Source organism: Gymnoscopelus microlampas, assembly GCF_963454915.1.
Source record: "Gymnoscopelus microlampas genome assembly, chromosome: 19".
In the NCBI taxonomy this organism is placed as follows: domain Eukaryota; kingdom Metazoa; phylum Chordata; class Actinopteri; order Myctophiformes; family Myctophidae; genus Gymnoscopelus; species Gymnoscopelus microlampas.
The window spans coordinates 37,990,253-38,004,218 of record NC_139956.1 but is presented as its reverse complement, the minus strand read 5'-3'; the positions used below and the strand labels follow the sequence as shown (position 1 = coordinate 38,004,218).

At 43.2% G+C, this 13,966-nt stretch overlaps 1 protein-coding gene across 1 annotated transcript in view; it reads left to right on the top strand.

The window, feature by feature from the left end:
• Positions 1–726: 726 nt before the first annotated feature.
• The window catches only part of cfi (complement factor I), a gene marked incomplete at both ends in the record, with an annotated part of 23,418 nt that continues 10,178 nt past the window's right edge, over positions 727–13,966 (top strand). The window contains 6 exons of the mRNA XM_084042385.1: positions 727–771; positions 4,994–5,151; positions 6,701–6,854; positions 8,121–8,184; positions 13,228–13,296; positions 13,934–13,966. The exon at positions 13,934–13,966 is cut by the window's right edge and continues 14 nt beyond it. Of these exons, the coding sequence (XP_083898511.1) occupies positions 727–771; positions 4,994–5,151; positions 6,701–6,854; positions 8,121–8,184; positions 13,228–13,296; positions 13,934–13,966 (523 nt within the window). The remainder of the gene's footprint in view (positions 772–4,993; positions 5,152–6,700; positions 6,855–8,120; positions 8,185–13,227; positions 13,297–13,933) is intronic.

The following is a 13,966-nucleotide window of genomic DNA, read 5'->3' as shown; positions in this document are numbered from 1 at the left end:
ATAAGAAAATAATAGCCAGCACCCTGAAGTCCTTCTGGTATTTTTTTATTCATTAAGGCAGTGGTTCTCAACCTGTGGGTTGGGACTTTTTTTTTTTTTGGGGGGGGGGGGGGGGGGTCCCCAGCTGACAGTTACTGTTAGTGACAATTTAAGGACTTTCAAGACCTTTTTAATATCTCAAAAAGAAATAAGACCATTACTGCATCAAAAGTAATCAACAAACTACAGTATACTTTTGTCAAACACATTGGCCAAATTGCCAAGTAATGTAAGAGAGATAGAGGCAATAATCGTGAAAATAGACGATCTACAAGCTCACAGCGCCTCGCGCTTCGAGTCATGAGCTTGTAGATCTGCTATTTTCACAATATTTATCTGTAGAACAGAGTCAAACTAAATGTAATGCCTCAACTCCTACAATTCCAAGTGCTTGTCAGGGTGGGGGGTCCCCGGTTGAAAGTTCAGATTATTTTGGGGGTCACAGCCAGAAAAGGTTGAGAACCATTGCTTTAAGGCACAGGCAGGGCCTTCGGGCCTTCCTCTCATACTGTTACAGAGACACAACAATCCTCCATGAGCAAGCACTTTGTAACGGTAGCAAGGAGAAACTCCTTCATCTGCCTTGAAGAAAGAAGAGAGCGAGAGAGAGAGGGAGATGCAAAGCAGCAGAAACTATAATGACGACAATTATAACAGTCCTGCTGTCATACAGCATGGAAACCAACAATGAAGCCTGCAGCACCACGAGAAAGCACTAAAACAAAGGAGTTGGTAACGTGCATTATGGACATGAATGTACACAGATGTCTGTGTAACTGATGTTCAGGGCAGCTGTCCAGTGAGTCATGGTAATGTACAGATGGTTTCTGGAGCAATGATATGTTGAAACTCTGTTGAACATTAACACGCACACACACACATACACACACGCACACACACTCAGTGTGTGTGTGTGACGAAATCCTCTTTACTGGAATATTATGTTTGGCATTCTCCGCGTGCATTCAAACACACACACACACACACACACACACACACACACAAACACAGACTTTACTCATCCCTTCATGCATCAATGTTTGTGAGAAAGTTCATGTTTGTATATGTGTCAGAGGAGAGAATCTGTATTTGCATTGCAGTGATTCTCCAAATGGGGTCCCTCAGGTTTCCTTGCAGCGGTTCGAAATGGACCCTTGTGGGTCTGTAACTCTGAGAGCATACAAATGGAACCAAATGGACTAGTAAGGGTCCATTAGGGCTTTGGGCTTGTATCGTGTGAGCGTGCAATGCGTGCGTGCGTGCGTGCGTGCGTGCGTGCGTGTGTGTGTGTGTGTGTGTGTGTGTGTGTGTGTGTGTGTGTGTGTGTGTGTGTGTGTGTGTGCGCGCGTGTGTGCGTGCATTGACCAGATAAGCTATTGATTGGTGACAGCGTGCCAGTAAAGACCAGGAGAGGACAGTCCAACCGAAGTCATTCAGAGACGGAGGACAGTCCAGTTGAAGTCATTGAGAGACAGAGGAGAGGACAGTCCAACAGAAGACATTCACAGACAGACAGAGAGAGAGGCTGAGAAGATGAGAGCTATGTGGGTCTGTGCGTTCCTTCTGTTTGCCCTCGTCTGTCACTCTGTCGCGGTAAGCAAACGGAATCCACCTGTCTGAATGATGCTGGTTAACCACCTGTACGTGGTTGACCGGGGTGGGGGTCTATCCTAAGCCCCTTCCGTTTTTTAATTATTTTTTACCTGTACACCAAATATCTTCGCCGTAAATAGTGGCTCTACAAGACTAGGGTTGAGTGCTTGTAGCCTATTTTGAAATGCCCAAAATAAGGATGCTAGGGTTCAAGTGGTTGATGGTAACATTGGTTAATGAACAACAAGTCTGGCTGATATTATAGTATATTATATCATTTAGTGTAGTAGTATGGTGCGTAGTGTAGTGTATGGTGAAGTATAATATTGTATAGGAAAGTATATTATAGTCTGTATTGTATAGAATGGTGTGTAGTGTAATATTAGAAGTATAGTATTGTATTTTAAAAGTATGTTATAATGTAGTGTAGAACTGTGTGTAGTGTAATATTGTGAAGTATAGTATTATATATTGAAGTGTGTTATGGCGTATTGTCCAGTGCAATGTCATATTGTGTAGTATAGTATGGCATTGTAGAGATCAGCACTGAAGAAAGTGTTCTGTGATCTACCTGGATCATGTTGCTGTGAACATTTACATTAACCACAGTCTAATACTGTTGTACTGGGAGCTGACCAGTACAACCACAGTCTAATACTGTTGTACTGGGAGCTGCCCAGTATTAGGTACTTGCATTGAAGGTACTTGCATTGAAATTAAAGGTGCATTTGTTGTTACAACAAGTGTTCAATAGCTCTCTGATAGTAATCATTGCTATAGTGTGTTTGTTCAGTAACAGGAGTGTCCCCGTCTCTCCAACTCTTTAGCAAACAGAAAAGGCATTTTCAGGTCAGGAGAGAGAGGATACAGGATAAACAAGTGAAATTGGAAGTGATGACACAAAGTCATGGAACTGGAACACTTATCAAATTGAAGCTGATGAATTGATTCTCCTGATTGGATGAAATTGGCAACTATACCTGATAATACATTTTCTGTTCATTAAAGAGCTGCAGAGACAGGGAGACCAATGTTACTGAACAAACACTCTACTGTAGCAATGATTAGCCTACTATCTGAAAATAGAGCTTTAACCTTTTAACAACCTTTTTTTTGTTTTAACTCGAAAATATAACTCACACCTGTGGCTCTCAACCTTTTCAGGCCGCAACCCCCCAACACAATCATATTTGAACCGGGGACCCCCCACCCTGACAAGCATTGTCAAGATGGGGGGTCTTGGTATGTCTTGGTATGTAGGAGTTGAGGCATTACATTTAGTTTGACTCAGTTCCACAGATACATATTGTGAAAATAGTCTCTAGATCATCTATTTCCAAAAATGTTGTCTCTTTCTTATATTTGACAATTTGGCCAATGTTTGACCTACAGTATAGTATAGCTTGTTGATTACTTTTGATGCAGTAAGGGTCTTTTTTTTTCTTTTTTTTTGAGAAATGAAAAAGGTCTTAAAAGTCCTCAAATGGTCACTTCACTGTCATCTGGGGACCCTCCCAAAATCATGTGGGGACCCCCCTGGGGGTCCCGACCCACAGGCTGAGAACCACTGCCTTACGCTACCTTTAAAATGAGATGATGAGGGAGAGTGGTGCGCCACGTGTAGAAACAGAGAAGACATTCATATTGCCAGGTGAACAAATTGATCTCTATAAAAGAACCATTGTGTTACCATGGTTTCATGTTCCTGAGTCTCGAGTACATGGAATGTCCATTCCCATGACAACATTCCATGTTGGATGGGGAGAAACCACACCAGTACATAAAGGATACAGTCTGTTTCTTAGCCCATTAAGACCTGAGGACCCCCATCTGAAAATGTTTTCTGCCAGGGACCCCCAGAAGAGAAGATTTGTGTTAAAAAAATATATAGATTATTCAAACATTTTGAACTTTTGAGATATATAATATATGTAGATGTACAAGCTCGCAACCCGGCACAAAGTGACACGATGTGAGCTTGTAGATCTGCTGATTTTTGAATAGGCAACGCTAAAATCTAAAATGACACGGACGCTTTCCCGGTTTTAATGGGTTCATCTACTTTGAGTTATTCCAAAGAGAATCTATTCTAATATCATTATATTTTATTCTATTGTGGTCCGATCAACTAAATCTGATTCTATTCCAAACTGATGTGTTTGTGTTTTTCTGACACAACTCTTATGATCTAATAATATGACTATTGACTCCTAATCTGGGTCCAGGTTTTCAAAATCTTTCTGGGAGGATTTCAAAGATTTTACTCATTTCATTGGACTGAGAGATCATTTCCATTGTGGTCCTACAGTATGCGTGCACGTGTGTGTGTGTGTGTGTGTGTGTGTGTGTGTGTGTGTGTGTGTGTGTGTGTGTGTGTGTGTGTGTGTGTGTGTGTGTGTGTGTGTGTGTGTGTGTGTGTGTGTGTGTGCGTGCGCGCGTGTGTGGGTGGTAGCTGAGGGAATCAATATAATAGTCAATGTTAATGATTGTTAGTGATAGTTTTTTAGGAAGACCACATGTTTTCCCAACACAATAATATAAGCAACTAAAAACCAGCTGTTTAATGACTGAAAATGAGTCATTGAATCAGTGAGCTTATGTGCTGGTACATGGACAAGCTGGCAAAACGTTCCACTTATCTGACCAAGAAGTTCCCTCGTTCCAGACCACCCAGGAGATTTATTATAACATTATTTGTCCAACAGATGGCAATATAGAGCTCTATTGAAAGAATTAAAATCCTTGATCTTATGGTATCAGGGTAAATCTGGTACCGATCCCATACTGCCTGAAATGCTGGTACTGTATACTGTATCAGCGAGTATGCCAGTCTATGCCGACCCGATACCACGTCATTTATCATATAACGATATTTCATAATATATTATTTTACTAACTCATTGCTGCACTTTAACAATTATGAATGAAATTTGTATTCATTCCTAGATCAGTGGGTCTCATACTTATTTTACAAATGGAACCAAATGGACCTGTAAGGGTCAATTTGGTTCTATTTGTACACTCTCAGAGTTACACACCTGTGAGGGTCCATTTGGTTCTATTTGTACACAGAGTTACAGACCTGTAAGGGTCCATTTGGAACCCCCTCAAGGAAAAACTGAGGGTCCCTGGACCCCACTTTGAGAACCACTGTCCTAGTTTGTTTTTAAATTTAAATTAATTGATTCATTAATCGGATCGGTACTCGGTACCGACAGATACACAAGTTGTGGGTATCGGTAATCGGTATCGGGAAGGGAAAGAAATGGTAATCGGTACGTCACTAGTTTCCGATTCTGTGACGTCCTGATCTGATCCGAATCTCTTCTAGACTGTTCTGTTCTACTTGCTTCTCCTCCAGATGAGTCCACTGGTAGACGAGGCCGCGGTCCCAGAGGAGATGCAGCCCCCCCCCGAATCTGGGTCCGCCACCCTTCCACCTACCACCACCCTTCCACCTACCAACAGCCCTAAGGTGGAGGATGACTATCTGGGCCCAGAGCAATGTCTGGAACAGAAGTAGGTGTTCTCATTCAACCCATTAAGACCTGAGGCCGATTAAAAAGAATTGTCTTCTAAATCCCCCCCAAAAAAACGTACAGTATGTTGCTATATATCAGTGGTTCTCAAACTTTGTCATGTCAAGAGAGAGAGAGAGAGAGAGAGAGAGAGAGAGAGAGAGAGAGAGAGAGAGAGAGAGAGAGAGAGAGAGAGAGAGAGAGAGAGAGAGCAGAGAGCGAATTCCCAAAGGCACTAAATATCTTCGCCGAAATAGCCGATCTGCATGCTCACATCGGTGACTGTTCCCCCATAACAGGGATGCTATTTTTTCTTTAGTTTCAGGTATTTTCATACAAAATAAAAAATAAACATTCCAATCACACAAAACGTTTGCAGTCCCCTCTTTCCTTGTAGTAACTCTGAGGACCCTCTTCAACAGGGGTCCCGAACCCCCTGTTGAAGACGGGAGGCATGCGTTAATCCGACAGACCTTTTCTCCGACTATGTGGCATCCGCGTGCGGTTAGGGTTAGGGTGCGGGTTTGGTTCGGGTTTACTGTTTAATGTCAGAGCACTGCGCTGTCGGAGGAATGCGCTGTCGGACTAACACGGACACTGCACAGATAGATGTTTATAAGTAAGGAACCTTGCACACAGCACCTTCGCCGTGAGCTTGTAGATCTGCTGTTTTTGAATAGCCAACGCTAAAATCTAAAATGACACCCAATTTCTTTTGCCAAAAATAGCTGATCTACAAGGTCACAACATGTCGCAATGCGACGCACTGTGACCTTGAAGATCGGTGAACATTGAACCTTTTCAAACTTTTTAGAAATGCATGTTAAATGTATTTCCTCTTAGTTTTTTCCAGCATCTTATGTGATCTTTCATCCTACCTTGTTCAGCCTCTGTAAATCAAGTATGTCCTCCTAATACCTCATAAACTAAAACTAAGATTACATAAAAAAAACTAGTCAATTCCTAAAACTAAATCTACTACTACTGAAACTAATGATTCTGACTGGAGTTAGAGACCGTTCCCTGAATTTTGTGAATCTTTGTTATCTGACAAATAGGCTCTATTCACAGCAGCCATATTATGAAGACATTCACAGGTGTTACCAATGATACTAATGAAGGCTTTGTTCCATTATGGTCAAACAGAGTCAGGGTGCTGATATTGTGCATGTTGGCTCACTGGAAACACTCTGCTACACCAGTGGGTCTACAGTTGGGGTCCAGGGACCCTCATGGGCTTCCAAATGGCCCCTTACAGGTGTGTAACTCTGAGAGTTATGGGGGTCGTGGAAACCACTGTGCTACACTAAATGGAACTGAGCCTTCATTAGTATCATTGGTAACACCTGGGAAGGAAGTGATAATATGGCTGCTGTGCATAGAGCCTATCTGTGAGTTTGTCAGATTACGTTCTTCTTTATCCCATGCACTCAAACTGTATTTTCACTCTTTCTATCCCATTTCTCTCTCTCTCTCTCTCTCTCTCTCTCTCTCTCTCTCTCTCTCTCTCTCTCTCTCTCTCTCTTTCTCTCTCTTGTGTCTTCATGCAGGTACACTCGTATGTCGTGTTCCCATGTGTTTTGTCGTCCATGGGAGCGCTGTATAGAGAACCAGTGTGTCTGTAAGCTGCCCTATCAGTGTCCCAAAGTCAACCAGACCGCAGTGTGTGGGCGCGATAACAGGAATTACTTGTCTTACTGCCAGGTGAGTTAACAACTGAACCACTTAACCCATTAAGATTGGGAAAGCATCTGTCATTTTAGATGTGAACCACTTTAACCACTATTTTAAACTTTGGCTATTTAGAAAATAGCAGATATACAAGCTCATAGGGCGGCACCGAGCGCCGCGCTATGAGCTTGTAGATCTGCAAAATTTAAATCCTGAAGATTTGTGCAAATCTTTGAATATGTGTTTTTTCAAGCGAACATTTTTTAACTAAAATCTTTGCTTTTGGAAATTCTACAAATATCTTCTAAATCCTAACAGTTTTTTGAAAAAACGTATGTTCCTATATCAGTGGTTCTCAAACTTTTTCATGTCAAGGACCCCCAAAATTATATGTATTTGGCCGCGAACCCTGATCTCAAAATATGTTGTTCCAGGGACCCCCCAGATGCAAAGATTTGAGTTCAAACCTTTCTCTTTAAAATATATATATAATCAAAGATTTGCTAAATGTTTCACAAATACCAGATCGACAAGCTCACTGTGCTGCCCCAAGAATAGCCAATCTATAAGCTCACAAATGCACCGCGTTGTGATCTTGTAGTAGATCAGCTATTTTCACTGTTGACATGATAAAATAGGGTTTAACCACTTAAACCCCATGGCAACCGTATCGTGGGGAAAGCTTTCGCAGAAAATAGCAGATCGACAAGTTCACTGTGCTGCTGCACCAAGGTTAAATGTGGGAAATTTCTTTTTTTTTGTTGAAGATATTCACCTATGACCAAAATAGGGATGCCAGGATGCAACGTCTTGTGAGCTTGTAGATCTGATTTCTTTCTTTCTTTCCTCACAATTTCAGAAAATATTTGATATTTAGGAGCGATTTGGGGCAAAATGTTTTGATCTTAACCTGATCTTAACCCCTTAAACTTATTTTACACTTTACTAAAGATTTTTTTTACTATAAAAATGTCAATAGTGAAAATAGCCAATCTACTTCAAGCTCACAACTCTGTGCATCGTGACATGTTGTGAGCTTGTAGATTGGCTATTTTTGCAATTTATGGAAAGTAGGGAATTTTCATTTTAGTTTTGGAAGATCTTCGCACATAATGACATGCCCAAATGACTTGCCCAAAACACAGCAATAAAAAGTAGCAGATCCACAAGCGACGCATTTTGAGCTTGTGAGGTTATGAGGTTTCCACAAATTCATCTGTAATTGTCTGTCTGTCTGTCTGTCTGTCTGTCTGTCTGTCTGTCTGTCTGTCTGTCTGTGTCTGCCTGTTTATCGATCAGACTATGGCCATCTCTTGTCGGCTCCGAAGACCTTTCATGTCTCATTTCGGAAGCAACTGTCAAAGTAAGTAAACATGTTTTACTGTCCTAAGCTGCAGTCCACTCCATGATTCACAACGCAAGTTCGCAACAAGTGGCAGCGAATTGACCGAATTGACTGAATTGACCCGTTGCAGGTTGCCACAGTTCGGGGACAATGTTGCAAGTGGTTGCAGTTGCAACTAGTTGCGTTGCGAATCATTGGTGTGGACTGGGCTAGCATACATTTATAATGACGTACTCTAGTGTCCTATCTGTAGTGGTGAGCACACAAGGTCGATTCTACAAATGCCTTCTAAATCGGTAGGCTAGTTCTCAAACATTTTCGTACGAAGGACCCCCAAAATGATATGTATTTGGCCACGGACCCCCATCTGAAAATGTTTTGTGACAGGGACCTCCAGGCTCCAGTACAGATGATTTGTGTTAAAATGTGTATCTTTTAACACTTTCAAGATGTTTCAAAAATGTTCAAAAATAGCAGATGTACAAGTTTGCAGCGCGGCACAAAGTGAGGCACGCGATGTGAGCTTGTATATCTGCTATTTTTGAATTACCAACGCTAAAATCTAAAATGACACGGATGCTTACCCGGTTTAAATGGGTTAAAACTAGATTTACGTTGTGTATGGTGGTGTCGTGTGCCGATACATAGCAGATCTACAGCGCGTCGCGGATGTGACACGTTGTGCTTTTTTCTTTTTTTTCCAAAATCATCTGGCGGGACGGATTTATGTACAGTACACAGTAAAATCCTCAGAGCGAGTGACGAATGTAACGGGTCTGTACAGAAGGACCAGACCCTTTTTTTGTTCCTTGTTTTGCTTCCCTCCATAGATGTCATTTCTTGAAGGTATGACATCATTCTTACATCATCACTACATCACTTACATCAGCACGTAAATCACATGGAGCCGTATAGAGTGAGGCAACCATTTCCCAAACAGAAGCTGGCCTGACCGTAAATGTAAGCTATTAGCTGTACTACCTCGCTAGTGCCCTACGATTTCCTGGTATTTCAAGCAGGCTTCAGGCAACCGCTTTGGCCTAAGATGTCCAGACTAGAGAGAGAGCTAGAACATGACGGGGGACGCCCCCAGCAACGTTGGCACCAGCCATCCCATTTAGATCAATACGAGGTCAGCTACCTCCCCAGGCCTCTCCCCGCAGGTCAGGAACAGGCCAGACAGGACATCCCCAACGAGGTTCTGGAACGTCTTCGGAGCATGAAAAAGGAAACCGACCACCTCCGACAAAGCCTGAGGGACGAAACCGACCACCTGCGACATCGCCTCAGGGACGAGATCGACCAACTGCGACACAGCATGCGAGAGGGGAATGAACAACTGCGACTTAGCCTGAGAGAGGAAAATGAACAACTGAGGCAAGACACGCGACGCCTCACGAACATGATCGCTGCACTCACCTCACAACGTGTCACGCCACGGCGCCAATGCCAGGAGGGGGAGGAGGATTCAGTCACGCAACAGCCGACGCTGCTAACGGGTTATCGGGATCCACGTCCGCCCAAGAGGACGCCGCCCGGGCCGGCCCACGACAAGTCTCTCTCCCCAAAGAACAGCCTACGTGACCACGTTGAGGAGATCGGCGACCGTTTACAGAGTACGGCCTTGACTAGTCCGACTGTCTCGCATCCATTAGCGGCCGCAGATGAGTCTGCAGTCAAGTCGTATGAGTCGGATGATTGCCCGTCCCCTCCTCACCACAGCGCGGCGGCGGCAGAGGCGCGGCTGCATCGCCAAGATGAAAGGTACTGCACTCCACCCCCACATGGTGCTAGTCAAGATCCTCATTACAATAACGGCAACCGCCATCAGCAAGGCGCTGCCTACCATGAGCCCCGAGACAGCTATCGGACCCGGCCTGATGACGCCCACCAACGCCACTACAGCAGCTTCGACTCCTATGACGATAGACAGCGACCCCCGTACGGGGAAATGTATCGCCAGACCGATGACGACTGTTCCCTGCCCGAGTGCTATCATCACCAGAACAACGGCGACCGTCGGCCCGATGAGCATGATCGATGGCCTAATCCCGGAGCCCATCCTGATGAGCGCCGTCACCACAACGATTTGCACTATCGCCCAGATGACAGCGCGAGGGAGATGTATCAATGTATAGGTATGCTAGCAAAGAATCAAAAGCTGGCTCCTTTACCCCAACAAGAGGTGCCAGTGTTCCATGGCGATCCGCTGGAGTTCAGGTCCTTCATGAGGGCTTTTAATCATGCCATTGATTCGAGAGGCGAAAGTGATACCGAAAAGCTGTATTTTCTGGAGCAGTATCACATGCCTGCGGCTCGTGGTTACGCGGACGCCGTGAAGCTACTTAGCGACGACTATGGAGAGCGGTTAGACATTGCTACTGCGCTAAAGGAAAAGGCATTCAATTGGCCGCAGATCAAGTCTGGAGATGGAAGAGCTTTGCATGCGTTCTCATTGTTCCTCATGAACTGTCGCAACACATTGTTGGATGTTGAACACATGGAGGAGATGGACACTCAAAAGAATATAAGGAACATCATTGCAAAGCTGCCACCCAATATAAGAGACCAGTGGAGTGTTCAGGCATTTGACTTTTGCGAGCGATACCAAAGAAGAGCTAAATTTACAGAATTAGTTAACTTTGTCAGTCTCCAAGCAAAAATCATGTCTGATTCTCTTCATGGTTATTTTGACCCAGCAACAGTTGGCATGCAAGCTCCTTGTAATGACCAGCGCACCGACTGCAAGTCTCAGAAGACGACCGCTATTGTTCAAGGTGGCGAGCAGAGGGAACGGCCGATAAAAGCTACGACTGTGTCCAGTGGGGACGCGGCAGAGGACAAGCCCAAGAAATACTGCCCCTTCTGTGATTCGTCACAGCATTTCATGAATCAGTGCGGCGACTTCAAATGGTTAACGAAGGAGCAGAAGACGGAGTGGATAAAGGAGAACAAGAGGTGCTGGAGATGTGGCCGTGAGCATCAAGCAGTGAATTGTACCCTCAAGGCCAAGTGCAAAGAGTGTAAAAGAAGGCATCTCAATGTCCTTCATGAGATTAATACCGGTCAGGTTCATGCATCTTCGGGCAAACCCAGAAGGATGGAACAGACACTATATCTGAGAAGTGAGGAAGCGCCAGCCCAACTGTCTTGAGTGTAGAGAGGGATCTTTTCTGTTTCACATTTGATATGAACCCCTCAAGCTGCCCCGCACAATATTTTAGTATATTTTTATGCATTCCAACCCACATGTAGCGATGGTTAAATGGCTATTCCAACAAAACTGTAATGTACTGTACAGTATGTGTCATGATGATGCACAGACAATATTGACCCAATACTTTTTTAAATGCTTTGAAAACTTGCTTGTACCTGAATGGTAAATGGTGCATTTCTATAGTGCCTTCATCCAAAGCGATTTACATTATGCGTTACATTCACACAAACCGATGGCGGAGGCAACCATTGAAGGCACCCAGTGGTGGAAAGTAACTAATTACATTTACTCAAGTACTGTACTTAAGTACAATTTTGAGGTACTTTTACTTTACTGGAGTATTTCCAATTTTCTATACTTTTACTTTATCTTAGAGAAAAATATTGTACTTTTTACTCCACTACAATTATTTGAAAACTTTAGTTACTAGTTATGTAGATTTGAATTATTATTACAAAACATGCATTAACCACTTCAGCCCTATTTCAACTTTGGCTATTCAAATAGCCGATATACAAGCTCACAACGCGTTGCGACTTGCGGTGCGACGTGTTTTCAGCTTGTAGATCTGCTATTTTCAAAAGATCTACCCATTGTCAGAGTACACGTTGTACCCGTCTGTTTGTCTGTGTCCCTCTTATGCCCATGTATGGAGTTCCGTGTGAAGCCCGCCCAAATCCATCATCTGTCCATCCATAAGCCAATTTTAATATAATAAGATAATGACATGTCCAAAGTAGGGACGCCGGGTTAAAAGTGGTTAAGAATGACTGTTTATTATTTTTTAATCAATGAAAGGTATTTACACAGTCCTGTGAATAACTACTGGACCCCAGATCATTGTTTTCCCCATTTCCTGAAAAGTAACGGTTTGGGTCCGGTCCGGGGACCCCCACGGGTCCAGGGGTCCCCCAGCAAAATGTGTTAATATAGGCATCACAATTATTTTAACCACTTTAACCATATTTCATACTTTAGCTATTCAAAACATAGTAGATCTACAATATCACAGCGTGTCTCAAACCCAGGTTCTTTTTTCCCAATTTCTGAAAAGTAATTATTGTTTCAATTATTTTATTTTATTTCTTTAATACCAGTATTCTCTGGCAGAAAATATTTTCAGATGGGGGTCCACTGACAAATACATTATTAATTTAGGGGTCCTTGGCATGAACCACTAAGCTATAGAATCCTATGAATGCATGAAATAAGACTTTTCTAAGCTTGGGGAAATGTTGATCATTGGGGAAATCACTGGAATTGTTTATTGTTTGTTTGTTTGTTTGTTGCTTGCTGCAGTGTTCACAACATAACACAACATTTTATTAATTAAAAACACTCATGTTCAAGTCAAGCTGCTCACTTTCGGGATATAGGGAACACCTCCCTCTGTTATTATGACCAAATTGGTGTTCTATCAAATTTGTGACTCCAGATTTGACAGTAGTTGTAGGTAAATTCACAACTCATGCTCAGGGTTGCCAGATGTGCTTATTATAATTTCCCCACAAGATTTTATTTGAAAATAGCAGATCTACAAGCTCACAACGTGTCGCATCGCGACGCGTTGTGAGCTTGTAGATCTGCTATTTTTAAATAGCTGATGTATATGATAAAGTGCACATGTGGCCCATAGTCGCTTCTTTTGGGCTGGTTTTCCTAGACCTGGTTGCTTGTTTCTCTCACAGAATCTGGCAACACTGCTCATGCTGTGTACAAAGATGAGGGCATGTTGGGGGGGGGGGGCATCGTAGAGGGTCTTGGTTAGAGCTTTTATTCTGAAAGATTCTGTCTGTCTGTCTGTCTGTCTGTCTGTCTGTCTGTCTGTCTGTCTGTCTCTCTAGGTCCACAACAGAAATTCTTGGTGGAAGCGGAGATGGGAGTTGTTCAAATGTCCCTCCCCGGCAACACCGGTGAGTTCATGTTAATTTGACCCATCTTTATAGTTATATTAATACAATACCGTACTGTGGTGGTTGGAGTTGGTCTACCTGATCTACCTGTTTGGGTACGACACCTACTGGTTGACATGGGGTATTGCATGAAAATCAAATTGCAATGTGTCCTTTGTCCCTTAGCTCAATAGACCATATTCACACGGCGGCCATATTGCCATTAAGTCAATAGCATGCCACCCCAGTTGCCACAGCAACGCAACGTCAAATTCCAAAATGGCCGCCGTGTGAATATGGACTATGGTAGGAACTTTAGCCCTCGCACAGGGGTTCAAATCTTGGGTAGGACATAAAATAAATGGATTCTATTCATCGTTATGTTATCATTGTTTTAACATTGTATTAACATTAGTCATAATTTTATCCTCTCTTCCCCTTCCTTTCCTTTCCTTTCCTTTCCTTTCCTTTCCTTTCCTCTCCTGTCTTCTCCTGTCTTCTCCTGTCTTCTCTTCTCTTCTCTTCTCTTCTCTTCTCTTCTCTTCTCTTCTCTTCTCTTCTCTTCTCTTCTCTTCTCTTCTCTTCTCTTCTCTTCTCTTCTCTTCTCCTCTCCTCTCCTCTCCTCTCCTCTCCTCTCCTCTCTTCTCCTCTCCTGCAGGGAAGGTGTTGGTGTGTGACAAGTTATGGAACA